Source organism: Rhinolophus ferrumequinum, chromosome 12, assembly GCF_004115265.2.
Source record: "Rhinolophus ferrumequinum isolate MPI-CBG mRhiFer1 chromosome 12, mRhiFer1_v1.p, whole genome shotgun sequence".
NCBI lineage: Eukaryota > Metazoa > Chordata > Mammalia > Chiroptera > Rhinolophidae > Rhinolophus > Rhinolophus ferrumequinum.
In genome coordinates this window covers 51,004,863-51,022,200 of record NC_046295.1, presented here as the reverse complement: position 1 = coordinate 51,022,200, position 17,338 = coordinate 51,004,863, and the positions used below count along the sequence as shown (strand labels likewise).

The 17,338-nt window shown below is 46.3% G+C and overlaps 1 protein-coding gene across 8 annotated transcripts in view; it reads right to left on the bottom strand.

Moving 5' to 3' along the window:
* The window catches only part of DNAI1 (dynein axonemal intermediate chain 1), a 42,332-nt gene extending 25,598 nt beyond the window's left edge, over window positions 1-16,734 (bottom strand). For all 8 annotated transcript variants that reach the window (XM_033122451.1, XM_033122452.1, XM_033122453.1 and 5 more), the window contains exons 1-11: window positions 16,705-16,734; window positions 14,982-15,080; window positions 14,693-14,773; window positions 11,069-11,195; window positions 10,681-10,796; window positions 10,319-10,438; window positions 9,247-9,306; window positions 7,867-8,001; window positions 4,032-4,116; window positions 679-796; window positions 401-444 (exon numbers count right to left, since the gene is read on the bottom strand). In XM_033122451.1, the coding sequence (XP_032978342.1) occupies window positions 401-444; window positions 679-796; window positions 4,032-4,116; window positions 7,867-8,001; window positions 9,247-9,306; window positions 10,319-10,438; window positions 10,681-10,796; window positions 11,069-11,195; window positions 14,693-14,773; window positions 14,982-15,080; window positions 16,705-16,731 (1,012 nt within the window). In that variant the 5' untranslated portion in view covers window positions 16,732-16,734. The remainder of the gene's footprint in view (window positions 1-400; window positions 445-678; window positions 797-4,031; window positions 4,117-7,866; window positions 8,002-9,246; window positions 9,307-10,318; window positions 10,439-10,680; window positions 10,797-11,068; window positions 11,196-14,692; window positions 14,774-14,981; window positions 15,081-16,704) is intronic.
* Between the last annotated feature and the right edge of the window lie 604 nt (window positions 16,735-17,338).

The window sequence follows — 17,338 nt, the reverse complement described above, 5'->3', positions numbered from 1 at the left end:
GGAGGAGGTCAGAAGACTGCTTTCAGGAGAAGGGCCGAGCTTCTTGGAATGGCTTATCAGGCCCTGTGGGGGCTGACCCTGGCCCCCTCCACAGCTTAATTTCCTGCCATATCTCTTGTGTCTCCAGACCTTTGCATATGCAGGCCCCTCTGCCAGAAGTGATCTCTCCTCCTTTCTTCACCATAATAACTCCTTCGAGTCTCATTGTGGCATGTATCTTCACACAGCACTAATTGCAGTGTGACTGTCGGTCTTCCCCATCGCACTGTGAGCCCTGAGGACGGTGACTATGTCCTAGGCATGTTTGTATCTTTCATACTTAGCAAAGAACTCTGCACTGAGTAGGCACTTACTGTTTACTGGTTAAGTGAACAAATGAAAGAAGAGCCAGATTACTTACAGGAGCCATGTCCCACTGCAAACAGATCCTTGTACTTTGGATTCCTGCAAAAGAAATACGAACCCATTGGCCCAGGAAAGGGACTTGGCTCTCCCATGAACACTGGTGCCTATCTACACTGCAGACATCTACGATTGAGTTTAGAGACCTGGGCTGATCCCCAAATCCCAGTTCCATTTTTCCCCATAATGTTACGTGTCAGTAGAAGTGCCCTGCTCAGGGCTTGTCACCCAGTGGGCCCTCAGGGGCTCGGGGTTTGCTGCAATGCCGATACTCACCAGCAGAGGGCAGTGACGGCCAGGCGCTTGGCTTTGTCGTTTTGGAACTTCCAGAGGGGCAGCAGCGTACCCTCCTGGTCCCGGTACTCGTCAGCAGCGTCCTCATAGTACTTAAAATCTTAAACACACATAGGCGGAGTCAGCCCTGGGACTGGTACTTTATGGCAAACCCAGGTCTGCCACTTTCTGTCTGCACCTCCTTGGCCAAACACTTAACCTCTTTATGCTTCAGAGTGGGAATAGTAACAGTACCTACCTCAAAGGATTCTTGTGAGGATTGAGTTACTAAATGTAAAGTACTTAGAAAAGTATCTGGCACATAGCAAGCTTTCTGTATGTGTTATTATTACTGTCATTGTTGTTGATGGAGGTAAATTACAATGAAGCAGCCATCGCATGGATAAAATCCCAGGTTTGCCCATCTTCATACCTACTGCCAAGCCCTGCACAATAGTGAAACTGCCTGGATCCCTCATGGGTTCTCTGAACTCAAGTTCATCTCCTGCCCTAAACTGTCCTGCCCCTTGTTTTCTCTAACTTAGGTAGAAGGCCCATCAATCCTTCCACTTGTCTAAACCAGAAATCTGGGTAACTCTTGACTGACCTTTTTCCATCATCTTTCATATTTTCCTTCTGATTATCTTTTTAATCCATTCACTTCTCTCCAAACCCATAGCCACTGCCCAGGTTCAGGCCCCAGTAGCCGTCACCTGGATCATTACCCTATTCTCCTAACTGGTTGCCCTATCTCTAGTAAGTCCTCTAGTCCATGTTCTACAGAGCTCAGAGTGAGAACAAATAAATCACCTCACCACACTACCTCCTCCACCCCACTGAGAACCCCTCAATGGCTCCCCTTGCACTGGGGCTCCCTAGTCAAACCAAGGCTCCCGGCCCTACTTCCATGTCATTTCTGGCCAGCTGTTCACACACCGTCTATATCAAACAGTGTCTGAAACGTCCTACTCCTCCGCCTTCCTGGCAAACTCCTACTCACTCCAGACCCAGATCAACCTGCTCCTCCTCTGTGAGGCCTTCACATTCTTGTGGAGCAGAGTTCATGTTTTCCTCCATTCCACCCCTGGGCCTCTCCTCTGCTGAAACGTCTGTCACCTTGTGTTGCCTCTATTTATCCTTTTGCCTGTCTCCTTCACTTGACAGCAACTAGAGAGCAGGAAGCATGTGATATTCATCTCTGGAGCCACAGCGCCTATCACAGGGCCAGCCACAGAGCAGACACCCAGTGACTGTTCAAAGAACGCAATGAAATAAACCAACAGAAGTGAATGGTTCTCACTCTTCTTTCCAACCGAGGGTAACCTATGAGAAAATGAATCCGCTCATCCAACACGGTCAAGGACATGACCAGGGACAATGTCTCACAATGTCCCACACCTTGAGGTTGTGGAATTACATTCAAACCTCAAAAATGTCTTAGAACAAAAAACAATTAGAGCGGTCAGAGGCATGAGCCTTGATCACATCAGAGATCCCTGAGCTCGGGCTGTCTTTGAAAAGGCCTCATTTCAGAAAGACTAATTGGTAACACTTCTCTGTTTTCACTTCTCCTTCATGATTATACTTTCCCAGAGGGAAAAGAGTATGCAATTAAAAAAAAATCAAAGTTCAATGCATTTTTATGTGACTGTGTTCTTATAAATGAAAAAGGTTCAACAAGGCCAATTTCTCCATGGATATTAATCACGCTTGCCGCCCTTTGGGGGCTGGTTGCAGAGGCTGGGTTTCAGGAAGCCAAGCTGTGTGAGTGACAAATTCATTCAGAGCTACTGTGTACTTTGACAGCTTTGAAAAGCACTCAAGGTCGTTCTCCAGCCTGAATGATAACAAGGGGGCTTGTTTAGGTTGCTGGTCTTGGCAGCCCTGGTTTCTATGTCCCATGGGCGAGCAATGAGCATCAAGTCACCAAGAAGGGCCCTAGGCTGTCAGCAAAGGAGACCAGCCAGCAGCGAGGAGCTGCCAACTCTGGGGATGCAGCTGCTCCAAATAAATGCACAACCTCTTAGGGAAATACAAGCCACTTGGGAATGTGCTGTTCACGCCCTGGGAAGGATTCCGTGTTCTTGGCTCTGTCAAAGACCCCAGAATTTCCCAGGCCCCCAGGATTTTAGCATTTCTGAATCAATCTTTCTTCACCTCCCCACTAATTAATCACCAGCATTGACCTATTGAAAGTTTATTTGAAGTGTCTATTCCAGCTCATTGGCTCAGTAGCCTCGTGTTGCAGTGTTTAGGCTACGGATCCAAGAGGCCTGGGTTTGAATCCTGATTGCGCCACTCACACCTCACAGTAGCTGTGATTTTGAACAAGTGAACAATACTGCCTGAATTTCTCCCCCCAGTACATAGTCCATTCCCAGGGAATGCTGGTCCTCCTTATTAGAACTGCTCCTTTTCCTCCATCCCCTAGGATGCAGTCTGGCTAAGGTGTGGCAAGGCCTATTCCACCCCACACCTGAACCTCCTCTTCGCCTCTGTCCCTGTATTCTGCCGAATCACATCCTCCTCTAGCCTTGCTCTGACTGGGCTGTGTCCCTGCGTGGACAGTATGTGTGAACTGTCTTCAGAGAAAGCTCAGGTTCCCTGTGTGATATTCAAGGCCCTTCATTAACTGGCTTGGGTCACTCACCAGACTGAACTCTCACAACCTTCCAATGAAGCCCGTGTGGGTCATTGCGCCTCCTGCCCCTTGTCCCCAGAGTCCATTCTAATTCATTTTCACCACAGAGTCACTGCTTATGCTGTCCCCTGCCCAGAACATCCACCCTTTAGCTAATCTTCTGCTCAAACTCTGCTTATCCCTTGGCATGTAGCTCAACCCTCCCTGAAGCCTTCCTTGACGGCTGCCACTCAACCCTCATTTCCCTACCTCCGTTCCTGAGGATCCCCAGATTACTTTTTGTCTGCATCCTATCATTTATATTGTCCCCAAGCAGGACAGAGTAGAGAACAGAGCAGAGAATTAGGAATCTCAAGACCTAGATTTGGGCCCTGTCTGCCTTTCACTAGCCAGATAGCCTCGGCCTGAGCTTCCTCATGTGTGAAGTAGGGGTAATAATTTTGGCTCTGCCTGCCTTCCCGGATTGTTGGGAAGATGACATTGGGTCACTAAGATGCAGTTGTTTTTGCTGCTCCATTGTCAGATCTCTTCACTACACCCATTTTTTTTCTTATGCCATTGTTCACGATTGGCCCATGGAAGTTTTGTCTCCCTAGTGACATCCAGAGGAAGGAGGGATTAATTTGTTCTCCCCTTGCATCTAGCATGGGGCATTCAAATAGTCACCTTGTACGAGGGATTTTTAATGCAGGCAAAATCTTACTTCAAATCTTACCTTGAGCAATGTCATCATATGTATTCTGGTTGACCATCCGCTCTATGATTTTAGCAGCTTGGGTCACTTTGGTGATATCATCGCTCTGTGGAGATACAGAGGCCACAGGTTCTCATAAGCCAGCACATAAAAGGTCACACCCTGAGCCACAGCCCAGGCTTGCAGTTGGCTCCACCATGCCTCTCTGACACCACCCACTCCAGATAGCTCTGTAAAGGAATCTCTCGTGCCTCAAGGCCCACTCCACCTCATCATCCCCTGCTGGGGACGCCTCGCTCACAAGTGGCGCAAGGTGTCTGCACTGTCCTGCTTGACTCCCGGCTCAAGCCCTTTCATTCAGAGCTTGTTCTGGAGAAGGCGTATCTTTGAGCACAAGACAGAGTATTGAAGAGAGCCAATGAAGGGTACTGGAAGGGAGAGCAGACAAGGGCAGGAAGGAGGCTTCTTTGGTGGGGACAGAGAGTTTTCACCAGCTCAGGCAATGCCAAAGATTCCCATGAAAAGCCTCAGAGATTTAGTTAAGAGTTGAGGAAGACACAGAGCTCCAGACAGGGGAAGAGAGACATGCTTGTGCATAGAGAGTATAAGGCAGAACTGACTCCTAATCCAGGGCCCTGCCCACTGCCCAGACCAAAGAGAAAGCAGGAAGTTTCACATCAGAGAAAAATGACTCATTATGAACCAAAAAATAGGATCATCATTCTGTGAAATTCCAAAAATCTATGAGGTGAACCACTTATCAGGTCATTAGAGGAGCAAAGACTGTGGGGCTGGCAAGAAAAACCCTAGTTTAGGGCAGATAGCAGGACTGAACCAGGGGCTCCAGAGGGCCAAGCCCATGGCTCTAGAGGATGAGATTTCCCAGGAGTGGCCGTGTCAGGCAGTGGTTAAGAGAATGGATTCTGGAGCCACCCAGACCTGCATTCCCATCCCAGTTCATGCATGAGGAGCCATGCAGCCACTTTGGGCAAGTTACTTAACTTCTCTGAGTCTTAGAGTACTTGTGGTACAGTGGGGATGGATAATGCCACCTGTGTTATAGGGTCATTGTAGGATTAAATGTAATAATGCACATGGTATTAATAACCTAGTACCTGGTGGTGATGGTGGTGTCAGAGGAAACATGCAGACCAGTGTGGTGGGGGCTTATAAAATCACATATGCAGAACTGCCTTTTGAGAGCCTTTTGTCAGATCTCAAACTAACTCCAAGTTTATCTCAGAAAACTGACCAAGGACATTCATTGTAGTCTTACAATCAGTCCTCAGAGTTCACCTGGTAGCAGCTACTCCCCCTAGTCCCTGATTCAAAGCAAGAATCCTTTCCCCTCAGCAGCTTCCTGGCAAATGATTGTCTCTGTGTCACAGCCTAGCCTGTTGGCTGAAACCTACTTCCCTGGGTCTTTTACCCATGGTCCTACTGCTCTGTCTTCCAGCCACAGAGAATTACGTGCCTGGTAATAGCTCCTCTGATGTAGGGACAGTGCCTCATTCCCTTAGTTAGCACTTCTTCAGATGAACCCTCCCAGCTCCATCAGCTACGGCATGGTACCAACTATCAATTAGCAACAAGCAAATACTATTAGAGGCAATACATACATTATCTCGGGTTCTCATGACAATCTGGCAAAGTAGGTATCATTAGGATGTCTTTACAGATGAGGAAAACAGGTTTTAGACAAACCCAGTTAATAAGTGGCAAAGCCAGGATGTAAACTCAAGTCTGTAGGCTCCAGAGCCCATCCTCTCAGCCCCATACAGAGAGCCAGTCCCTCTCCAGTCTGACCACTCTTTCCTGGTCCTGGGAGACTCAGGGCTTCAGATATGCTCTGAGGAGAGAATATGGTGGACTGTTGCCTTCCTCGTTCTGGACATTATGCAACTTGAGTGGCCATAGTTTTTTATTGGTTCTGACTGAACTTGTGGCCTCTGAGCCCTTTCCCCCATTCCTGTCCTAATCCTTCAGATCAGACAGGATTATATTCATTTCTATACATTCACCCAAATAATTAATGAAACAGAAACCTGAGAAATCTACCATTGCAGACCTTTCGACAGAGTGTCATGAAGTTATTCTGCTTTGTCCCCTTCTGCACACTTGAGTTTTATACCAACCTAACCAGACCCTGGTCTCTGAGAAAGGGGTGACACTCTGTTCATGCACTGAGTCTGAGAAAAGGGGCATGTAATGGGCACTCCCACTTTGTTCCACAGACAGCCTGACCCAGGACTTGGGATTCCCAGTTAGAGCTCAGTTCCCTTGGGGAGAGGTTGCACACTAAACTACTCACTGGTGGTAGAGGTGAGTATGTTATATTCCCCACCCACTAGTGCCCTGCCTCCACTGCAGCTTCTTGGTCCAGAGGGCTGGAATCTACCTGCATCACAGCCTTCCATTTCAGCCACGTTGGAAGAACCCAGTGCATACCATTGCCTCCCTGAGGGTGTTAGACACCAACCCTGGGAAAGCGTAGACCCAAGGGCAATTTCCATTCTCAGCTGCAGGGACCTTTCTGCTGGTTTTTGGGTCCTTGTGACTGCAATTAAGGTTTCTGTAACAACGATCCCAGCAGAGAGCCCATAGCCAAATCCCTGATGGCTCTTCAGTGAACCCTGACCCAGGCCAACAAGTCCTCTGAAGCCCCTAACCTCTAGAGAATGGTGCACGGGAAGTCAAGGGTCTGGACAGGACAACCCACAGAGCAGAAACTTCATCTGTGACCCCAGGGTTCCAGTCCAGCACAGTCACGATCACCAAGTGCATTGTCCGTGATTGAATGAAATTGAACTGGGGTAGTGTTTATTAAGCCAAGGCAGGAAACCGTCAAACTTCTCCTAAAATGTGACTTTATCAGGGACACGGAATTGAGTGGAAGTGGGCATAACCTCAGACAAAGGAAGCAGAGCTTCCTTTAACATATCTGGCTTCTATTGTGGGGTGGAGCAGAACCATGTCCCTGAGAGCTGCCTGGGTGCTCTCCAAGGTGCTGAACTCAGACCCTATCTTCCTGCGGACCTCAGTCTTCCCACTCTACTGCCGATCAAACTCCTCCGATTTCCATACTGGGACTCCAGCTCCTGACCCAGCTTTCTCTCTGTTGAAGGGACAAAGGTGGCCCTTCAACATCTCCCTGTGGTAACCCTCCCTGCAGAGATCTCTCACTGTAACTTCCATAATGATTGCCAAACCTATGCTGGCTACACCCACAGTAAACCCCTTAACCATGACCTCTATAACTACTTCTATACGGCTCCTCATGGTAAATCCAGCCCAGGGTAGCCACAACCATCTGTTAACAGTCCATCTGTTAACAGACATATAACCCACCCATTGGCCTGGATTTGCTGGTACCCGTAATCAGCTCTGACTTGGCTCCTGGCCCTGAAGACTCACCTAAAGAATTGAGTGCAAGTAAACCCAAGCACTAAAGGTCAAAGATCAAGTCACCCTCTGAAACCCCATGACCCCTTGTCCAGGGAGGTGGTGCCTTATCCTCACATTCCACCCCACCCTGGGAAGACACCCCAGCTCTTCCAGGGTGCACATCAGGCTTTCAATAGCATTTGTATCTTCTGTTGCCCCCTAGCCCAACAATACAAAATCCCTGTTGGCCTCCAGACCTATATAAAATTTGGGGGAGGTGTGGAATGTCACAGGCAGCTGTAGCTCTCCTCACATCTTCCCACAAGGGAAGAACTATTCATACTTAAACATGAGCTCCCACCCTTTTACATATCTGTGAAGTCCTCCCAGATAGCCAGGCTTCTGTCTACCCAGTGGCCAAGGTCCCACTCAGTTATTCTCTGTGACAGAGCCATGGTAACCCTCACCAAACCTGGGACTCCAGAAATGTCGTCTTCCTCATGGCCATCTTCCCCATTTTTTTAGCCACTGGGGTCTTTGTCTTCTCCTTCTCTTTGGTCTTTTCCTGCTTCTCGAGCTCCTCTACATATGCATCGTAGATCTCCCACTAGGCAAGGGCAATATAAGAAGTGTAATGCATAATCATCATCCAGCCAGCTCCTCTTCAGTCTTTCGGGCTTGAGGAGTTGATCATGTCAACCCCTGCTCACATATTATTACACCATCCTCTAGTAGGCCCCCTGTAATTATGTATTCAACATCTGTCTTCTCTGCTAACCATCAGCTGTAGGACAGGAATGAAAGAGCTCTCAGGGCACCTTTGGACAGGGTTTTCCACCCTGCAGCCCAGGGATTTGGTTGTCAGCTAGAGATCAGTATTATTCCATCCTACATCCTCCATCAGGCAAAACAAATGAGCAAACATCAGGCTAGCTCACATTTTTCTTGGTGATTTATAAGATTCTGAACTAGGAAACTTAAAAAATGTCTCCCCCCATGGAGATGGCATAAACATATTAGCTCAGTCTGGCTGTCTACAGCACTGGCCACACCTTCTCAGCATAAAAAGATAAACAAAAAGCAAGGGAACCCCAGTTAACTGGATCTGACATCAAGAGAAGCCCAAAGACAGTAGCAGAGGAAGCAGCAAGGATCTGGGGTTGGGCGAATGCCCCAGATCGCACTGTGTGCTCTCCAGAGCCGGGCAGTCACTGCCACCTGGAGGCCAGAAAGGCACACCTTACATTTAATAATTTACCCGTGGGCCAGTACTCCACACTGCAATGTACATCAATAATATCTCATTCGGAGACCTCCAACAACCTGTGAGGCTGCTTGTCATCTTTATTTGATAGAGAAAGAAACAGGCATTAAGAGTGACATGCTTTGGCCAGGATCTTCCAGCATGAGCAGCAGGGCTGGAGCCTGAGCTCATGTCTCCTGGCACCTTCTTGCCTAAATCAGCATGGCTATCCAGCAGGACCTGAGGGGGAAGGAGGGTCTGCAGGAACACTGAAGGCTGATGGAGGGGCAGGGCCAGACTCAGCCACAGGGTACTAAGGACTACAGAGAGGTCAGGGGAACAAACGTTCTCCCCTGGTCTTGTAGGAACTTCCGGAAGCTATGCCTGTTTCCCGTTTGGTCAGCCTTGCCCTGGGGGGGTATGTGGCTGACGCAGAGCTCACTCAGTGGGGACCCGAGTCTCGTGCCTGGTGTTCAGAGCCTGGACAAGGAGCAGGAAGGTAGATGGATGAGAAGGGCAGACCATACCAGTCTCCCTTGTTGCCGAGCCAGGCAAGCATGTATGGGGGTGGGATGGGGTGATGGCTTTTAGACTGGCTCAGGGTCTCACCTGATTGGCTGTAGCTGAAAAGTTTGTTCTGGGAGGAGGCTCCATTTGGCATTCTCGGTCCTAGAGAATAACGACAACAGGAAACCCACAGAAAGCCCTTAGTTCCGTCTCACCTAACCCAACAATATATCCATAGGTGAGGCATTTTGGTTGTAGCTGAGGGTAGGGTAGGACATAGAACTGGGGAAGTAAAGAGGACCAGGGCCAGAGAGCCAGGGCAGTAATGATGCACTGAAAGCCTACATTTCCCATCCAAACCTCCTTCAGAAGAAGCTAAGTGAGAAAGCAGGGGCAGTGAAACTTGATTGTGCCAATTTCAACCGAGAAACCCTCCAAGTAGGGATTTGCGAGACGTCGGGCCTAAAGCCAGCCTCCAGGCGGGACACAGAGCTCAGCCTCTGGCAGACCACTAGGCTAATATCCCACTCCCTGAGAAGGCTTCACCCTAACACTGGGGTCTCTGATTCCACCAGGAAAATATCTCCCTCCCCATTGGTTATCACCCAGGTTACCAAATGTCAGCATAGGGACTATACAAAGTGATTAGGAACTGCCAAAAATCTACCCTGCAGACTTCTGCCTTCCACTCGCAGATTCATTTCTATAGAACACTGCCTTATGCATGCGAGTCTCTCACTTGAAACCCTGAGCGGTTCTTTCAGCCTGATACTCAGGGTCTTCCATTCTCATGAGCCAGAGAACTTTTTAGCCTTCGCCAGCGAGTCTGTCACATAGACTAACAACTTCAGTCAAACTGGCTCCTAGCCTCACCTCCCCAGCACATTCTGGCCTCCTGTCTCTTCACCAGCTCCTGCCCTCCTCTTTTCAAGTTTCACTTTCTTAGTGGAGGGCTCCAGCCTCCTTGTTACTTCCCTCTGCTCTCCTGTCTGGATGGCTTACAGGGACTGAACACGTGCTCCCCGCTTTCCTTGGAGAGAGTAGCCATGGCATCTACCCGGTCACCCTGCCAGGCTGAGGGCTACTGGGGCTGCGGTCAGTCAGGCCTGCTTCTTCCCTGCCGTGTACAGTGCAGAGCTGTGAGGTAAAGGGGCTTGGGTAGGGGCTGCTCTACCCGGAGAGGGTTGTTGAAGGTCTGTGAGGCCCGCTCACTGAAGTTGAACTGGTTGGTGAGTTTTTGCTCCTTGGGCTGCTTAGGAGTAATCAATTCTTCTTCAGTCACTTTTTCAGCTGCCTGGAAGAAAAGACCCACAGGACCAGTCCACAGCTGTGAGAAGAAGGTGGCAGGGAATTGGGAGAAGTCGTGTCCTGGAATGGAATAGGCTGGTAGTAGGCGAGGTGATGATGCTAGATGCAGTGGCACCTACAGCCTCTAACTTCTCATTTGCAGCCCCCACCACCAGTGAGTCACCCCTGAAGCTGCCATCCACAGCTGGAGTGAGATGGGGCAGGATGGAGAGCAATACTATACTGTACCTCAGCTGCAGGCACATCTGTTTGACTCCCGGTTTCCGCTTCTGCTTCCTTAGGCCCTTCTTCTTCTTCAAGGAGATCTGGTTCTGAAACCACCACCTTGGCAGACTCCTGAGAACCTTGGTAGGATATTGCTGATGAATGCAAATCCAGGCCCACTCCCCCCTCCCCTGGCAGGACAGGCCTTCTGGGTTCTTGCCTTTCAGACTCGCCTGCCCCAGGGTTCTCCTTGGCGTGAGCCTCATGGGTTAGCTCTCAGACCTACACAGGACTGCCAGCTGTTGCACTTTACACAAGTAGATTCTGCAAAGTTCTGGCTTAGTAATCTATTCCCCGGAGTGACCAGAGCAAGGGGACTAGGCTGCAGCCTCAGGCTGGCCCAGAGGCCTACCTGCCACTAACTCATTGCGGTAGTGCTGCCTCCGTCCTTCATCCGAGTCTTTGGGGATCAGGTTCCCCACCTGGCTGTAGTGAACTGCCAGCTGGTTCACAAAGCCAATAAGCTTATATGTCCCTTCCTAAAAAGAAAAGGGGCTGAGTCAGACCAGGGGTCCTCAGAAGGGCTGGAGTCAGAATGTAGTCTGTCTTCATTTTCTAAGGCCTAAGATGGGCCATCTTGTTAACAGAAATATAACCCCCCAAATCTTCAGTTAACCTGAAGTTTTCACTGCATTCCAATTTAGAGAAGCAGAGGCAAATGAAATGAAGTTTTCTGTGGTATTTTTTTTAAATTTTCATCAAAGATATATTTTTAAATACCTTCTCTTCCAACTTTAAGCAGCTCTGGATTTATCTGTCACGGGCTCCTACATTTAGGCCAAGAGATCCTGGCTTACCTGTTTCACCACACACCTCAGGTCACACATAGCCATCAAACACACCTGGCCTGGCCTTCTTTCCATTGTCCTTAGTGGATGCGGGGCTGGATAGATTCTCAGAGACACCAAATCCCCGATCCTTTGTTCCATACAAGAAGACCACAAAAATCTAGAAAAAGTTGGGGTTTGGCACGTGTCCATTTCACACAGCAAATGAGAAGCAGGGCTGGGCATAAAGCCCAGGCAACCTGGTTCAGTCCTTTTTCAACAAATAGTTTTCGAGTGGACACAATGTGCCAAGTATTTTCTAGGTTCCAGGGATAGATATAAAGCTTAGCAAAAGCAGGCGTGATCCCTGCTATCGTCTCGTTCTGCTAGACTATCTCCTCATTGATCACCAGCCTAGTCCTAAAGTTGACTTTGAAAGGAGTCCCTTCCTTCTTTTAATACAGTTTTTCCCAACCCTTTCCAAGTCATATTGAAAATTATTATATTTATATGGCATACTGGGGCAAACTTACTACAGAGGAAACCAGCCCATGGGCTCCAGCTGTACCAGACCCACCTGCCCCTGAAGGTGTGAAAAAATGACTATTTCTGCACACGGGCTGGGAAGCTTTGCCTTAAAAAGTCACCACAAAGCCCTTCCTCTCTCAGTAACTCAGATGGATGGAGAGATGGGATAGTCCAGTGGTGAAGAGCATGGTCTATGGAGGTGCAGAATTGGATTCAAATCCTGATTCTGTCCCTATTATCTGTATGACCTTGGGCTTCACCACTCTAAGCCTTCATTTCTTCATCTGTAAAATGAAGATAATAATATCTAATTTGCAGAATAGATGTGAAATAATGAAAACAATCTATTATATAGTATCTGGCACATAACAAGTGCTCAATGAAAATAGTAACCATTATTATGGTGATGGAGGTTCCCATGGGAACCAAACAGTTGTCATTTGAGGCTTCACCTTCACTCTGTCCCCAGCAGTGACTAGTAACTTCCTCTTCAGTTTAGGGATGGAAGTCAGACTCCATTGCTTCCATGAAAGGAGGGGAGGCATGCCTAGCTTTGAACCATTGGCCTCCCAACTCCAGTACTTCAAGGGAAAATAGTAGCTTTGGAGATCTAAAGCTCTTGAATCTCAGCGAAGGACCCATGAGATGGAGACTAGCTCTGTGGGAGGACAGCCTAAGAGGCTGTTAGAAGGTTGAGTAAGGTAAGTATGCCTGGGAGCTTAGGGCTACCCAGCTGACAGTTGACTCAAAGGAACTTTTTCTAATAAGTAGGTTTTCCAGAGGGCAAGAAGAATTTATTGACACCCACAAGGCAGTGCGAATCCTCTGCCTGTAGCATGTCTCCCATGGCCAGCACACTGAGGCCTAGAGACCCTCTTTCAGATGTCAGAAGGACAGGAGCCCATGGAGCATACCACACTCCAACATAAGCTCAGGGAAGGCAAGGCAGCTTCCTTCTGCCCCTCTGCCCCTTTATGGGCTGCCCAAGGGAAGCCATTAGCGCAACTCAGGAGTAGAACCTCTTAGGAAATACATATGTATTTGTCCCAACTTCTTTTTGGAGGGGTTGACGACTCAATCTTAAGTAAGAAGCAGTATGTTCAAAAAACTGTTCACAAAAACTTGTACATGAATGTTCACAGCATCGTTCATCGTTCAAGAAGCAGAAACAATGCACATGTCTATCAACTTATGAATGGATACAATCAAATACTATTTGACAATAAAAGAAATGAAGTCCGGCTATATATTAAAACACGGATGAACCTTGAAAACAGGCTAAGTGAGAGAAGCCAGTCATAAAAGATCACATAGTGTATGATTGTTTTTATATGAAATGTCTAGAATAGGCAAATCTATAGAGATGAAAAATGTATTACTGGTTGCCTAGGGTTGGAAGGGATGGAGGACTAAGGAGTGACAGCTCAGAGGTACAGTTTCTTTTGAAGGAAATGAAAAGGTTCTAAAATTGATTGTGGTGATAGTTGCACAGTCTGTGAATGTTCTATAACATACATTGAATTGTATACTTTAAATGGGTGATTGTATGGTATGCAAATTGTATCTCAATAAAAGTGTGTGTTTTTTTAAAGAAAGAAACTGTTAATAGGGTGGTCTCCGGGCAAGGGGACAGGGGAGGGAGGTTTAATTTTATATATTTTTATTGTTCTTTTGACTCTTGAAATTTGCACAATGGGTTTCTATTATACAGTCAAAATAATATATATATATATATATATATATATATATATATATATATATATATATATATATATGGAGCAGTGTAAAGTTGCTTCAGAGTCAAACAAGTTCAAATTTTGCTTTGAATCCTGGCTGGGTGGCTTTTGTAATTTGTTTTACCTAGCTTACTTTCAGTTTCTATAAAATGAAGACAAAAATAGTCCCTATATCAAAGAAACCTGAGGATTAAATGACATATCCTATGTAAAAGGTCTAATATAGGACCTGACATTGGCACACAGTAAGCATGGAACAAATGGAACTTAAGATAATGAAATAAAAAATATACACACACATCCACCTTAGCTCAAATTGTACTTGGAAGTGTCCTTCAGTCAGTATTCACAGGAGTTGACTTTGCTATGGCTGAAAATAGTGTTGTCCCTTTTAAAATGTGTTACATACGTATCTATCAAGTGAGTACAGGCCCATACCACGTGTACCAAAGGAAGGCCCTGATGGAGTCAGCTGCCTGCCTGACTGTGATGTCAGGAGACACTGAGAACGGAGTCTGCTGGGGCTTCCTTCCAGGTAGGAATGCTGGGGGAAAGGCAAGCTCCTTGTCCAGAGGGGAGTCTGTACTCCACCCAAGTGTCTGGCTGTAGGACCAGCTTCCAAAGATCCATTAGTTGATGTTAGTGAAAAATGTGTTATACACATTGGAAAGGTTTTTTCCTAACCAAATGATTGCCTTCAGGATTCTTGAAAACAATGGCTTTGCAGGGCACTTAAGACAATATAATTAGTAAGACTGAGAGGGAGATTCATAAAGAAATTTCAAAAATCTCTAGAAAACTCCACGTAAAATCTCAGGGTTCCAGCCAAAGACCTCAGTTTAAAGGTGATGATCTCTCTAATTGCTGAGAGGCTTTTGCAATGTAGCAAGTCACTGCCAAGCCAAGGAGCACCTAGAAGCACCTGCCCCAGAGGGGGTGACTTACTTTAAAGCTGTACCTGACAATGTTCTGGGGTGCATGCGGGTTGTTGGCTGTCAGAATTCGGGTGAACTCCTCCTTTAGCTCCTAAGGAAGAGAAATGCCAAGAGGATCATACATGGAGGGCCCCCACCCCTCTCTGACGCTTGGGAGGAACGCCCCCTAAGCCCCCCCCAGGGCTCAGCAGACACCTTACACCCAGGTTGTGGGCAAGCTCGTAATGAATACTATGGCAGATCATGTCGCTCAGGCGCGAGGAGATAGAAGGAGCACGGGTAGGCTGCCGCTTACTCACCGCGTCAGTCAATTCCAGCTGGTCAGGGGGTCTAACTGTAGCTTTGGACTGGGCCCATTCATCTGTCCCTTCTCCCACTTCGGTCACTGAATCTTCATCCTGGACAAAAACCTCATATGAGGATTAGGAGTCCCTGATTGGCTTGGGCAAGCGAGCATGCTGCAGGAAGCCCCTTCATTCACAAATCCTGCTAGAAGCCAAGCCCTGCCCCTGATACATAGAATATAAAATGTACAACAGACCACTCATGGAAGAGTCCAAAAGAACGATTCAGGTCAGACTTTTCATTGCCTGGAAGATCATGGCCATCTCAGCCATGGGATCAGGGCTTAACTGAAACATTGTGGTAGACCTTTGGCCCCAGTAGTGGGACCAGAAGAACTGGCTCCTTCCTGCTGCCTCCCACACAGCCCAGAAGCTAACGGCCAGGACTAGCTGCCAAAGGCAGGGCTTTATGCAAAATGAAAGGACACCCAGCTGTTCTTTAAGCTACTTCAACTCTAATTCATATTTTACCTTCTAATTTGCCACCCTAAAGTTACTCTTACAGCAATACTCTCAGTACTTGGTAACTTTAAGACTCACAGTCCTATTAGATCCTTGGAGCAAAAAAAAAAAAAAAAATCAAGGACTAGAAGTTTTTCCTTTCCTTGTTCGACAGTTAAACCCCTTGTTAACGTGGCCCATGACATATTAAAAAATACTCACTCTCACAAGCAATCAAAGATCTACAAAATAAAACAATGCAAATTTTTCACTATAAAACTGGTGAAAATGAAGAAAACAAAAACCGAAAAGACCAAACAAACATAAAAGCAACCTAATGAACCTAATATCCAGTGTTGGTGAAGTTATAGGAAAATGGGCAACCATAAATGAGCACTACATTCCTAAAGAGCAATTTGGAAATACTTATCAAAAACCTAATAAGTGTTTATACTCTTAGACTCAGATTTCTCTGTATGTAAATTTATATTATTGTAATTGAAAAAATTAAAATTAAAAAAGAAATTTATATTAAAGAAACAACCAAGGACATGCCCAAGATTTCAAATGCATGAATGTTTGTTGGAGGATTGATTGTAATAGTGAAAAAAGGAAACATCTAAATGTCCAATATGGGGCATGGCTGAGCTGATTATGACATGGCCTTAAGGAACATATGGTAAAATATGCAGTAATTTTAAATGATGCCATAAAAAACGTATTTATTGGCAATGGAAGGTACTCTAAATATATTACATAAAAGCAGATTATAAAATAACACATAAAGTTTGAAAATCTGTTTAAAAATAAATACATGTAATTTTTACATACCGTGTTTCCCCGAAAATAAGCCCCAGTTAAGATCGTCAGCCAGACGGACACATTTAGTACATTATGATGTTGTTCCAGAAGAAGATGACATGACTGTATTTGAATACAGATTGTTGTACATGAAAAAATAAGACATCCCCTGAAAATAGGCCTTAATGCATCTTTTGGAGCAAAAATTAATATAAGACCTGGTCTTATTTTGGGGGAAACATGGTATGCATAGAAATATCTGGTAGGATATAATATCACATGTTAACTAAGAAGTTTCCTGCGGTCGTAGGTTTAAGGGTGATTTTAATGTTCTTTTTGCTCATTTGAATTTTCTAAAAAATATATAGCTAATATTTTCAAGAGAAAAAGTGCTATTAGCTTCTTGCTGAGAGACTGTGGTGGTTTCAGCACTTACTCTCTTCCTGGCTGCTCTGCTCGCCATGGTGCTCTGAAAGAAAAGAAACAGAAGGCAAGTCATAAGCAAATCTCCATGGAGACATCAGAAACAGTATAACAGGGAGGCTTCTGCCCAGGGACCTCGCAGAGAAGGGACATTGAGCTTTCCCAAGTCTCAGAAACAGTCCTCCTTAACGGCAACGTGTTATTCTTACCCAACAAAGAGGTCCTGTATCTGAGGCAACCCCATTCAGCATCAGTGGGACTGACCCAAGGAGAGCAACCAGGTAACTTCGTACTGGGCATGTGTCATTTACAGCAAGTTCACTAAACATTTTTTAAAAGCATATTTTAAGTGCTCAGCTCTACACTAGGCATTATGGGGATTTTCGAGGGCAGATTATATTCTTAAACACTTGTTTGGGATGAATTTGAGCTCTTTATGAGCAGGCACTTTGTTTTGTACACTGCTGTATCATAACATAGTAGGTATTCAGAAATACTTGTTGAATAAATGAATGAATGCCATCAAACCTATTAATAATCAGGACCCTGAGGAAAACTTTTTCCCTCTCTGGGCCTCAGTTTCCTCATCAGTAAAAGGCATAGGATTGGATATGATGACCTTCCAGTTCTAACATGCTCAATTTTTA